General features: G+C 30.7%; 1 protein-coding gene across 1 annotated transcript in view; it reads left to right on the forward strand.

The window, feature by feature from the left end:
- The window catches only part of LOC134697571 (trichohyalin-like), a 34,154-nt gene extending 20,162 nt beyond the window's left edge, over positions 1-13,992 (forward strand). The window contains exons 10-25 of the mRNA XM_063559854.1: positions 2,889-2,915; positions 3,394-4,029; positions 4,549-4,575; positions 5,462-5,485; positions 6,055-6,171; positions 6,579-6,926; positions 7,475-7,861; positions 8,318-8,440; positions 9,018-9,131; positions 9,475-9,579; positions 10,648-10,734; positions 11,001-11,241; positions 11,462-11,544; positions 12,073-12,162; positions 12,387-12,681; positions 13,388-13,992. Of these exons, the coding sequence (XP_063415924.1) occupies positions 2,889-2,915; positions 3,394-4,029; positions 4,549-4,575; positions 5,462-5,485; positions 6,055-6,171; positions 6,579-6,926; positions 7,475-7,861; positions 8,318-8,440; positions 9,018-9,131; positions 9,475-9,579; positions 10,648-10,734; positions 11,001-11,241; positions 11,462-11,544; positions 12,073-12,162; positions 12,387-12,681; positions 13,388-13,680 (2,997 nt within the window). The 3' untranslated portion in view covers positions 13,681-13,992. The remainder of the gene's footprint in view (positions 1-2,888; positions 2,916-3,393; positions 4,030-4,548; positions 4,576-5,461; positions 5,486-6,054; positions 6,172-6,578; positions 6,927-7,474; positions 7,862-8,317; positions 8,441-9,017; positions 9,132-9,474; positions 9,580-10,647; positions 10,735-11,000; positions 11,242-11,461; positions 11,545-12,072; positions 12,163-12,386; positions 12,682-13,387) is intronic.
- The last annotated feature ends 58 nt before the right edge of the window (positions 13,993-14,050 follow it).

Below are 14,050 nucleotides of genomic sequence, written 5' to 3' on the forward strand. Positions count from 1 at the left end.
TATATACATGATATATGCGTGATTAGTCTACAAATTGGACCTTTCTTTATTTCTTGTTACTAGAAATTATAGGAACTGCTATTTATTTGTAACACTATCGTATCTGACTATTGAATTAGTTCTGTTGAACATGAAAGGCGATCAATCATCAACATTATCTGACAAAGAGCTAAGGGATGACCTGCAATTAAATGGCTTTGATCTCAAAATTGCAAATCGTAACCAGTTGTCTTACATTTAGTCATACTGCTATTTGGACATTTGCATTGACTGGCGCCACACAAATAGAAACACAGCCCCATGACAACATTGCATAACAACATATCACAAGAAGACTCATTGCAAATCAATTAAATATTGTTTGCAATTCAGTTTCCTTTTAAATTGTTATTTAATATTCAATACATTCACATCTAAATAGATAAGTTGTCCTTCATGAATTACATTATCATTGTTGAAAAAGCAAATAGAGACCATGAATTTAAATTTCAAAATTCACTGTTGTTTAAAGAACGATAAATTTATTGAAACAAGTTTCATTAGTAAATTTGTTCTCTGCTTAAATTAGATAAAGAATTGAAATGGTAAGAAAACATAATCTATATAAATATATTTCATCTATTGACCATTTTACAAAAAGGAGATAAGTTTTTATTTTGTGTATAAATGTTTCACAACAAGATATATGGGAAACTTTATGAATCGCGAAAGTGGGGTAAGAATTTATTTTAAAATAATATTGTTATGTATTTACTTTTTTTTCTAACTTGAATACATTGACCTGAAGCCCCATGTTTAACAGATCTTGTATTATGTATCAGTGTTCATAATTCAACAAAAGATTATCACTAGTATCCTATACAACAAATGTAGATTTTTAATATTTTTATAGATATAAGAACATGTGATATGAGTGCAAATGAGACAACTCTTCACCCAAATCACAATTTGCCAAAAACAAAGACCATTATAGGTCAAAGTAGGGTCTTCAAGACGAAACCTTTGCACACACCGAAAAGCAAGTTCATGTTCAAATAACATAAGTTAAGTCCCCGTGGTAAATATTGTATTTCATAATGATAAAAAGTGACTCTTATTATCCGAATTCAACTTTCCAAAACAATCCGAAGTTTAATTTGAAACAAGCTACGTGAGTGCAATTTCCAAAACAAGTATTCAATGGAAAAAACAATCGTCATACAAAAACGCATTGTAAATTTGTCTATATGTAAGACAACATAGAACAGGTTAATGACTAAACACTATGTTTGTCTTACCAACCATACATCCCTTACTGATCGATTGGATTTTTAAAAACTCTTGTGAAGCAAATGTTTTTCAAATCTTTCTGATAATTGAAAAAAGGAGATTCTGTGAAAAAGAATTTTAGACATTGACAATGTTACTCAATAACCCATATTTCATGGAGTACTTGCATCTAATATCTAATATACTCTTGAATCTAAAATATCTGGTGCATATCTTATCGGTATTTACACAGATTCACAACTTCAAAGTACACTCTGTAGCAAGTGTGATGATTTCAAAATTCCAATTGTAAACTTCTCATTTCTTAACAGTTAAATGTCCTCTACCTTACCGTATGACGATACGCTCTAGAATCTAAAAACTATGCGTCAATTCCCTTCGATTGCTTTCGACACAAAATCGGTCCCAAGTGCAGAAATAAGGAACTACGACAGGTATCGATACCATATAAGTTTAACAAATTGACCATTACGATGTGTCTCAACTCATACCGATTCTTATGCCGATAGCTGCAGGAATATTGTAAGATGCTTACCACTTTGAAACAACTGACCTTTCTTCTTTAAGATTTATTGGGATTCCCTTTTTTGTACCTTGATAAGCAATAAAATGAAAGATAATAGGAATAGCAACAAGTCATTGATAGATCTAGCTATCTATTCTCCAAAAACATCACATGACTATTCTAAGAGGACTTTATTAGAAAACCATATGCATTGGTTTTACCAATCTGGATGTTTTTGAAAACTTATCAAAGATGCTAGGCTTATTATTTTAATCCTTAGTATTTTCAACAATCTGGCTTTAATACAATTCATCTTGTCAATCATGCAGGACACTGATCAGTTATGCATTGTATTCTTTCTCTTTTGATGCATACAATTATATTGAAATTACTTTTAAAAGTAAACTTGCATGTTACCCTTACGTTTCTTTTTTGTGGTTTCAATAATTAATGTCTGATTTTCAACCGGTTTTGATAGTTGTATCCCTTTTTTCATCTTCGATTACGAATATATTTATAACTATTGCATGTCACAAAGAGACGTCAAATCGAACATCCTAATTAGATTAAGTTCCCATTTCCCCCGAATCCCCATATACTCAAATGTCAGACAACATGAGAGTACTATGTATAGAATAAGCATGCATTGTCTCAAAATATTAATGTTATTGAAACAAGGCTCACAAAAAGGAAGAAAGCGAGGATGGCCGAGTATTTCAACCAGTTTCTAGCCGAGTACAAATAACATTTCTATTTTAAGGCAATGAGTGGTTATTCTTTATGTAATGCAACTCTTATATATGGCGTTGTCAGTTTGTGTTAGATTTATGAGTTTGACTGTCCCTTTGGTATCTTTCGTCCCTCTTTTAAAACTGTTCTTAATGAAATATTTAAGGTAAAAGTGCTCATTTTTAATTTGAAGCTGACGACGTAAATTTTATGCACACCCTGTATGTTTTATTGACGTCATAAATAAAACTCTATGGACCTGCATTGTTAACTTTATAAACAAGGCGATATACGGCCAGTGCTGTATATTACATATGAATATATAGTCAATACAATTAGACTGCACAAATAGTACAGCTGCAGTATATATCATGTTATTTTGTAGGAAGACAAGAAAGAGGATATAGAGGAGGTAATTATAAAACATATGGCACAGTATGCACAGATGAGATTGTACATGTATATGAACAACATGAGTTTAATATTGAGTTTCCAATAGTCTATTACAACTCTATATAATAGATTCATTGTTGAGTTAGAATGATAAGAGAATAATGGTATACTCCTCAAATAAATATTTGCATGATTTGCATTAAAAAAAAATAAAGTTATCATTTTATTACCTCAGTTATTAAAAGCGTCATTTTAATCAATTAAGTTTGTCTGCTAATTTGAATGGGAAAAGGGACCAAAATATTTGTAAACACAAAAGAAAAGTAAATCCAAAGATCTACATAACTGGTGAATAGAAAAATAGAGCAAAGGAAAACAAAAATATTCTGTTTATGATTTTTTATGATTGTAAAATTATATGTAAAATTATATTATTTTTAGTTTATATACTGAATATAGATAGTTTACCTTGATAGATATTTATTTACAATTTTCAGGAACAACAAAAATCAGACGAGAATAGTAATGATATGTCCCAAGAAAACGAAAATTTAACTGAAGAAGCTAATATTGATAAAGAAATTCAAAATAATGAAATCATAAATAATTACACAGATGATAAGGAAAACATTGATACTGACCAAATTTTAAAACCCGAAAATGATTATGTTAATAATGATAATATAGAAAAGTCTGTAGGGGAAAATGATAATGGCATAGAAGAAAATAAAACTACTGATCAAGAAATAATAAACAATGACCCTGACCAAAATGAACAAACGGAACAAAGTAAGGAAATTGAAAACGATAATGAAAGTGAGACAAAAACTGACCCCAAAGATAAAACAATAGATGTTAATATAACTCCTTTAAAAAATAACAGTATTGAACCAAATGAAAAAGAGGGAGATGTAAACGATAATAATGAACCACAAAATGAGGTACAGGAGGAACAAACTCCCCATAATGAAACTAAAATTGAAATTGAGGACGGCAATTCTGATAAAAATGTTGCCGAAAAGCAAAATCGAAAAGTTAAAATTTATGAAAGAGTTGATTTGGATGACAACTTGGACCAGCGTAAACCAGATGATGTCACTGGCGAAAAGAACACTGAACAGATCACCCAAACAGTATTGATCACTCCTATATAGTAGACATAGAATTTTTCCCAATTCTTATATTACAATTCTAAATAGCCACTTTCTATAACAAATAAATACTCTGCTTTCACATACTACTAACTTTGACAAACTAACAATGATACTTACCATTTATCTCTCTATATATGTATATGTGTATACAATTTAGTACTCTTATTTGTATCACAACTAATATTTGTTTCTGCTTGAACAGCATGATCTACTAGAGCTTCATATAGATGCGTTTCGACTTAAAAAAATAATAATTTACAGTAACGATATTAAAATAATTTCTACCGAATAAAAGTGTAAAAGACTTACTGTTAATTTTAATGTCATTTTATTGTAATTTTCTAAAATCAGTTGCATTGTAGCTACTAAAAATGGTGAAGTCAGTTTTATTCAGTTTGAAATTAGAATATTATGTGACATTATGTATATGTATGATTGCAATATTTCTGTTTTTGTTTTCTTCAACAATTAAATACAATTGTGTATGTTTCCTTTCAGATTAAAGTCAAAGGACAAGAAGATGAGGTAATTACTATTGTTCTGCTGCCATATAAACTATGAATGAATCTGCTGAGATATTTGTTTACAGCGTTCCAAACTTATATAAAACCTAAAATATATAGCATCGATATCAATACATGTTAAATACTTCTCTCTCGTCTAGCTGGCTTTATGTATCTATATTACTCAATAATGAAACCATAGCAAAAAGTGAAATCACAAAATAATGAACTCCAAGGAAAATTAAAAAAAGGAAAGTCCCCAATCAAATAGCAAAATAAAAAGTACAAACACATCATATTCCTGACTTGGTACAAGCATTTTCTTATGTAGAAAATTGTTGATTGAACCTGGTTTTATAGCTAGCTAAACCTCTCACTTGTGTTAGTCTCATCAAATTCCATTAAAATGTCACCGATGCGTGAACAAACTAAATTACTGTTAACTTGCTAATAGACCAGCATGTCATAAAAAAAAGGCAACAGTAACGTGTACATACCGTTATACTTGGAGTTTGTTTTACTGATCACCGTTTTTAAGCCTGTTAGTATTCATAGAAGGTTGCCACTGATGTAGACGGTACACACATAGTGTGAAACAATGTAATTATGTAATGGAAAAAATGAAGAAAATTACATTGATGACCAAATCTTCAGTTTGTTCTAGCTACGTTTCGTTTATTATTTGTGCATTTTTTTCAGATTTTTTTTAAAATATAGTTTGAAAGGATTTTCCAATAGTAGATTGATGTCTGATAACTTACAGAAAGTGCTATTCTTACTTGTTGCTCATTATACAGTTTTCTTCTTTAAATGTCTGTATGCATAAGCTTCCAATTGAGTGATTGTACCGCTATTGCATATTGTTATTTACATTAGGAATTTATTTGTTTGTTTTTTGGTTTTTTTAGCAAAAGGAAGACGTTGAAGATGAGGTATATATTAATAAACAATATGTTCCTATTCAAGCAAGATGAATAAACAGTTAAAAATGATAAAAAAAAATGATATTAGTTTTTGTTTAATTATGTTTGTAGTCATCTTATGAATGATATGTTATCATTACCAATCAGAAACCTATAAACACTGTTTCCACTACTGACCACAGGACGAGAATATAAACAAAGATAACAACCATATTAAACATTTTAAAGTTCAAATATATAGACAATGATGTAATTATGCATACCTGTCACGTGTCTACAGCTAATAGCTTGAACAGTATCATTCTGCAAACAATTATTTTAAATTATACCAGTATAACTTTTAAAAAACCGATAAGCAACGCACATTTTGACAATATATTTACTTAATGTAATTGCACCATAAAAGGTTAAAAAGTTTTATTTACAATTGAATTTGAACAAACATTGAATCCTTAGTATTTCAATACAACATTGATATTGTTATCTGTTTGTCATTGATTATTAAGCCAAAAACTACCATATTACCGATAGCAGCAAATCCTTTCTCAACTGCTAACGTATCTGAAATCACTTTGCAGGCTGAAAACTCTGGATCAGAAGAAACTGCATCGTCGAGTCGGGTTACTACTCCCGATCCAGAGGAAATAGAAAGAAATATCCGTAAAATAGGAATGAAAAAATCTACAGATTTCAAGGTAGGTAACCAGACAGTTTAAAAGCGAAATTCAAATTATGTCTCTTGCTATCTTCGCTCGTAATGCAAACTATTAGTAGATCAGGTATTAAGACGTTTTGAATTTATTCTTTTTTACATCTTTTCTTTTATTTTAGATGAACCCTAAGTAGCTATATAGACTAAGTATCAAATATATGAAATTTAACAAAAAAGAAACAAACAAAAGCACACGAAAGTAAATCACGCTTAACCCACCAGAAAAGCTGTAAATAGTCAAAGTACATGATATGTGAAACGTAATCATATGGAAACATAAAACAATTAATAAGAGTATGTCTATAAGGAATATCCTATTTCCATTTTATGTTACAATGGAATACTATTATAATAACTCATATTTGACGATTATAAATATGCATATTTTAGCCTCAAGGCGAGTTAAGCAAGGTTCTCGTTACACGGAAAATGGAAGAACATAAACGAAAGGAAAAAGACCACGGAAAATGGACAAAGATGAAAAATATATTTCGTGTTAAAGCAAAAAAGATTAAAGTTGCTAGCTATCAAAACAATGACAACAAAGACCACAAAAAAGAAGACGGGCGAAATGCTGACTCTGACGACGAAGGGATTCACCGAGAAAAGACTATTGCTCCGTTCATGAAGGAATATCATTATAAAAAACAGATGGATCACGTATTGGATGAACAACATGTTCGGGAAAAGCAACCTGATTTCAAAGATAGAATTAAAGATTCAGATGATGACGATGAGGTAATGTATACAGTTCACACATTTAACAAATTTGTCATATTACCTTTTATATCTTATACATTTCATTCAACTACCAATTAAAACGAATGTGACATACCGAATTAAACTATTCACCGGATTTGTAATACATGTAACATAAGCAACATGACGAATGCCACATATGGAGCAGGATCTGCTAACCCTTCTGGAGCACATGAAATCACCCCCTGTTTTTGGTGGGGTTCGTGTTGCTTAATCTTTAGTTTTCTATGTTGTGTCTTCTATAAACTATTATTTATCTATTTGTGGGTTTTTTTAGCCATGACGTTGTCATTTTATTTTTAATCTAAGAGTTTGACTGTCCCTCTGGTATCTTTTGTCCCTCTTTTATAACTTGTGTATATTAAAATCAAGTCTAAATGCATATGAATAATTGATCAGTAAAAAAAAATATTTAACTGGTGCACATGATTGAAATACGTGTATTTTAGCATAAAAATGTAATTTTTTTTAAATATATTTTCATAGCTATTTTGTTTTCTATCCTGATTATTACTCTAAACTTCCAGGAATTTGGTGGCATTGTTGATGATGAAAAGAAACGTAGAGAACATGAAAAAATCGAACAAACTCGAATAGAAAAACTCAATGAAAAGAATAAACATGAAGGAAAGAAACCTTTACAGTCTTCCAAAAACGCGGGGGAGAAAAGGTATACAAAAGGATCAGAACATACGAGAAAGAAACAAATGGGTGGAGATCAAGGCAAAGAAATGGATGAACTAGAAAGAGCAAAACGTAAACAGAGAACTGAGGATCAGGGAAAAGATAGTGGTGTCGATAGTCCGGACTTTAAAAAGGAAACAAGCTTTATTGAAAACAACGAAGAAATGGAGGCTGTTGAAATGACAGAACCACCGCCAGGTTATATCAGAGACAGCACAGGTCAAATCATTGTAAGTATAACACTTTCAAAAATGTATTCTGGATTTAAATATTGACAAAGAACTTTCAATTTTCAATTTTCAACCAAAGCGTTGTAAATAAACTCATGACATTATATATACCAAGATTCAAAATTGGGCTTTGCCTGCGAAGAAATGAAACTGTAGGTTAGATTTTTCTTCTATAAAATCTTTATTTTTATAAAGTAAATTTGAAGGTACAAGTAATAAATGCATGTCACTAGACATATTCTTCTATGTCCCTCGTACATTTTTATGAGACAAATATTACGTTTCATCCAATTGAAATCAATAGTTTTGAAAAGTTTAGTCCTGTATGAACGAACAAATGTATTGCTGGAATGTTGTTTACACAAATTTACATCAATTAGATAATCATTAATACGTAAATATTACAAACATATATTGTTACTTCCTTTTCAAGTACTGTCTCTCTTTTTTTTAAAGCGTCTATATGATGGAAAAGTTATGACACAGGAAGAAATGCAATCCATATTTCCCACGGCTAGACTTGGAATGTTATTCCATGTACCAAGATTAAAACGAACATCACATGGGCGTCCTACAGGCGTAAGTAATATATATACTATACTCTTTATTTTGAATACCTTTCGTTACCTATTCAATTTCTATCAGCATTTTTTAAGGGAGTTGGCTTCTCAGTATCAAAGTAATTAACTTTCCAAAACACTAGTTTATATTGAAAGGGGATTAATAAAGGAGTCCAAAGAGCAAAAAAAATATATAGGTCACCGTGCTTGTTTTCGATATATAAGCCATTGAAATTTTGGCGGGAAAATATTCTCTCTTGACTTTTCATAGCTTTATCATCGACAGGTTGAAGCTCTCAAAAACTGTTAAAAAGTAATTAAAATTTTATCAGACTTTAACAGATGGCTTATCATTATACATGTAAAAGATTTACAAAAAGAAAATTGGGGGTCACCAGGCAATTTTTTTCAAGACATACAAATGGATAAAACCAGAGGATTCCGAAAATCTGACAAAAAATCCAAAACATGACAAGCCAGCTTCCTTAAATTTCAAGTACAGTGTTTTTTGTACTGCATCACTTAATATGCTAGTGTTTTGATTTGACAGACGTTGCAATCATGTTTTATATTAATATAAACTGTTCTATTTATAGGAATATATCGAAGATCCTTTTGGTCCAAAACTGGAAAATGATAAGGAAAGCATTCGTAACGTCGAATTGAAAGAAGAACATTCCAAACCAAAGCATCCCAGATCATCAAAAGGGGTAACTATTGATTACATATTCATTTTGAAGTAATGAAACGATGAAAAATAATTTAAATTCTGTTCTACTTATAATGAATTGATGAATTACAAAGTAATATTAATTATACATGATACTTTTTTATCATTATTTTAATTGAAATCTCAATTATCTTTGTTTAAGCAACTAGACTATTTGATCAGATACATCAGAAAATAATTCTTCATGGATATTCATATTATGTTGAAAAATGCACATTTTTATGTGTTCCTCAGGTACATGTATATACATTGTAATACATGTATATCAAAATGCCAAATACAATACATTACATCAAGTTTTTTAAACAAAATAATATTTGCAGTCCGCACGGAGAGATATTAAAGAAAAAACAGTCGCCTTCGATATGGATGATGGACAATCAATGAATTCTGATATACTCATGGTTGAAGACGAGGATGAATGGAAGGTATGTGCAATTTATTAATTCCATGTAAACAAAATAGATATAGGAAGATGTGGTGTGAGTGCCAATGAGACAACTCTCCATCCAAATAACAATTTAAAAATTAAACCATTATAGGTTAAAGTACGGCCTTCAACACGGAGCCTTGGCTCACACCGAACAACAAGCTATAAAGGGCCACAAAATTACTAGTGTAAAACCATTCAAACGGGAAAACCAACGGTCTAATCTAGATAAACAAAACGAGAAACGAGAAACACGTATATATTACATAAACAAACGACAACTACTGTACATCAGATTCCTGACTTAGGACAGGTGCAAACATTTGCAGCGGGATTAAACGTTTTAATGGGCCCAAACCTTCTCCCTTTTTCTGAAACAATAGCATAACATCACAACATATAAAAATATACGATAAAATATCAATTAGCAGACTTAACTCAATCAAAAAACGTATGATTACACAAAGAACGAATAAATTTGATCTGCGATATCTGAATACAAATGCACAGTTAATTAAATATTAGAGACAAACAGTCATGACCAAAAGGCTATCAAACAAATTCGAACACACTGAGAAATATTTAACCAATCAATGTTAAGAATGGATAGAAAGTCCTTCATTTTTTATTTTTTTATTTTCTTATGTCATTTTCTCTATTATTTGTTTGTCCATTGTAAATCTTTCTTTGTATTTTAGCCCCTCATTATTGTCTTGTTGATCTTTTGGGGTCCTTTTTTTCTCTTATTTTTTCCTTTCCCATTATCCTCTTTTCTGAACCACCATGATAAACGAAAAATTGAATAAAACAATACCAGAATGGCATTACCGGCGAAACGCTACTGGTTTCTGGTAATCGTTTAATACAAAATAATGATGTAACAAGAGTTATTGAAATCTACCAACATTCCTTTTTTCAGGATCTCCCTCCTTAAGTGTTAGATTTATTAAACCACAAAGAAAAGTCTGGCGATTTAGAATAAATTAAAGTGCAATTTAATCGTGTGTTTGTTCATTGTTGTTCGAAACAGTACAAATAGGGTAAAAAAACCATTTGTTATTTGTAGCATCGGCGAGACAGCTCTACCACGAACAGAGAACTTCTCAGAAAAAGACTTTTCAAAAATAAAAGGAAGTCACGTTCACATGGAGGGGTAAGATTGACAATGTTTGTTAGATAATATTGTTTTCACCAAAAATACCAATTTGGTGTTATATTTAAGCCATTTAAAACGATATGTATTTTAAACTGCAGTGAGTATCCTCTTTTTATGACATACATAAATTAAATATGAGCTGGAAAATGAACTACTTTAACAGTTGACATTAAATATGGTGGTTAAAGTAAACATCGCTTTGAAATGATTGAGATTTTAGGACAATTACAGTAGTACATTTAAATTGTATTTTTGTCATATAGGCTGACAACAAGATGTTTATGTCCGATGATGGCCGACCTAGAGAACTAAGTGATCTGGTTCGTGTTATTCCACAAAATAGTGCCAATAAGTATTTATTAAATGGTCGTGCACCTATTCCTGGGTCTGTTGTTTCTAGAAATGATAGCATGAAAAACAAATTTGACCATGAACAGCAGCAGATGTACAGAGAAGGTCTTGCCACTGATAAAAAGATTCTTGAACGTTCACCGTCACTCAAACGTAAGTAAAAGTAATAACTTTGTTAAGCCAAAGATAAGACTAATAATTAAATACAAATAAATACAAAAAACTAACAAGAAAAAAGCAATTACCGATTCAATACCCAAAACTATATTGCAAGTAAAATCCTATTTTTAATTTAAATTGTATCCAAATAATGGCAAATATAGACCTGCCTTAAAATGAATGTAAAGTTATTTATACATGTATAAAATTGCAGGACCTCCCGGAGTACCACGGCAAGCTTTTACAGAACAGGATCCTGATGATATTCGAGTTTCAATTGATAATGAAGAAAACGAGGTAGATTAACAAAATGTTATATTTTTACATTTCGTATCAATGGAATATTGTCGATTTTTCTGTCTTTCGAATAGGCATGCATAAGTTATAAACTTGTCAGTTTGATTTTTCTGAACTGATGTTAATATATGTAAGGGAACAGGTATATTTTGGTTCAAAGTTAGACATAACGTTTACATCTAATACAAACGCATCTAGTAAATTGTATAAGCATATGTTTGGGCTTGGACATTTAATTTTAATTTGGAATGTAGATTTGTTAAGATATCAGTTACTAGGTCCTTTACTTCATGATAGTCCCAATGATGTGCATCTGATATCATGAAAGTTTTTATGACGTACATGTAATGACATATGGGTCATTGTTCGGCCGTCAAGTTGCATTTTAAAAAGATATATCAATAATATTTCTCTCTATATAACTGAAAACTTCTCCTAGACATGTAACTACCAAATTTGAGCTACTAGTTAATTCATCTTAAGAATTTGTATGCATTTAATCTTATATATTATTAATTCCTGTTACAGAATCGTTTACAAAGACAGGAAGATGGCATTAATATTGGAAGTGATGACGAATTCTTTCTAGTCGGTGACAATAGAGAACAGCAGCCAGAGGTACACTCTTTGGTGTGATTTTTTTTAAAAACAAGTAAAATTTCAAGGCATACAAAACTCTACACATTTTAATATCTTAAACAAATGTACCTTTCTGGTGAAAAGTTAAAAACAAGGGGAAAATGAAGGATTTTAAATGTTAGTGTGCAATTATAAGGACGTAAAACATTTTCAATATAAATTGTGACGACACGCTTGAAATTTGCATTTTCTTTTCTTTTCAGCAGTTTTTTACTCATACACGACGACCTGGACAAACAACTGTTCGACCTCTTCCTGGGAGTCATGACATGTTTTGTCATAAACATGACATGCGCCATGCCTTGCCATGGTCTTTAATAAATCAGTATCAAATAAGAGAATCTTCCCTACTGGACATTAATAGTGTATCCAAGCACCATACCATGTCTAAATCAGCTGGCAATGTCAAACGAGATATGGACGATAGACGATTAAGAGAACTTTTAGAAGAGTTGTACAAAGACAAAAAGTATTTTGATCACGTGATAGATACAACCGGTAAGATAATCTTAAATTTCATTGTTTTAGATAAAACTCATAAATCATTAAAACAACCTTTCATCAATGGAATACAAAAGTGGTATCCGGACGCATAGTGTAACTCTGATAGGTCAATTTTACTAATAAAAAATACTTTGTAGTATGATTTGAAATTATTGCGGACATTGCTTAAGAGAAAGTAATTTGTTATATTGCAAAATTTAATTAACATATAATATCTGTACAGAGCGAGCAACACACGAATGTACGATTTGCCTGCTTTATACTGATAGGTACTTTATCCTTTCTTAATGTTTTGTATCGCATGTTAACGTTTCATAGACCTATATGTACATGTATTTTATAGCTTTCGTGTCTTTAATTTATCAATAGGTGGTTTGAAATGCATTACATAAATTTTCATAGCTTTTATTGATTTACTAACGCAACATCATTCATATTAGGGAAAACAAGTAATGAGAAAGTTCTGAAGAATATTTATTCTTTTATTAACAATAGTTTCAACTATTATATGAAGATTTGTATATCAGCATAACAATTAATGAAATGAAATTCTAATTTAGAACTTTATTCCGTCGTGATATAACTAATAAAGAACAAGTAGAATAAGTTAATTTAAAGATTTTCACTAGTTGAGAAGGAATCTAATATACCCATAGGTTCATGATAATTGAATCAATAAATCAACTCTTTTTAATTTCAGAGCCCAACACAGAACCAATAATAGACGAACGAGATTTAGCAGAACATGGCCGAGGATTCTTGCTAGATCGTGCAGAATTTTGGGATGGAAGAGGCGTTCACATACCTCGCCCGCCTACAACTGCCTTAGGACTACGCTTATCTAGAATGAACACTAATATGCTTGACTCTGGTCGTGTATCTAATATATCATACGCATCCACAGTTACCCCGCCACCTCACCCTGAACAACGACAAGAAACACCAAAACAATCAAAAGAAGCTTTCGTTGAACGTGAACATACTGTGTGCTGAATGATAAATCATGTACATGTCTTATTGTTGATGTGCATATCAATTTGATAAGTTGAAATCAAAATCAGTGTCTCGTATACTAGAAAATTACTTTTAATCACGGTATTAAGTACATGTATATTCAGATATTTTGTTTCTTTCGTCTAAAAAAAATACTGTACAAGTCAAAACAAAATGGATACATATTAGAAGTGGTAAAGTGTTATAAACAATTTATTACTATAGAAACAAAAGTATTATTAAGCTTCCTGTGATATTTTGCCGTATCAATCATTGTTATTTATTGATATTAAAAATGTATTTGTTATCAAATTGTTTTGTTTCTGTTTAAAAAAAAATCCTTTTCTCTGACTGTACACTTGAAAGAAAA

The sequence above is a fragment of the Mytilus trossulus genome, chromosome 14 (assembly GCF_036588685.1).
Source record: "Mytilus trossulus isolate FHL-02 chromosome 14, PNRI_Mtr1.1.1.hap1, whole genome shotgun sequence".
NCBI classification, from domain to species: Eukaryota; Metazoa; Mollusca; class Bivalvia; order Mytilida; family Mytilidae; genus Mytilus; species Mytilus trossulus.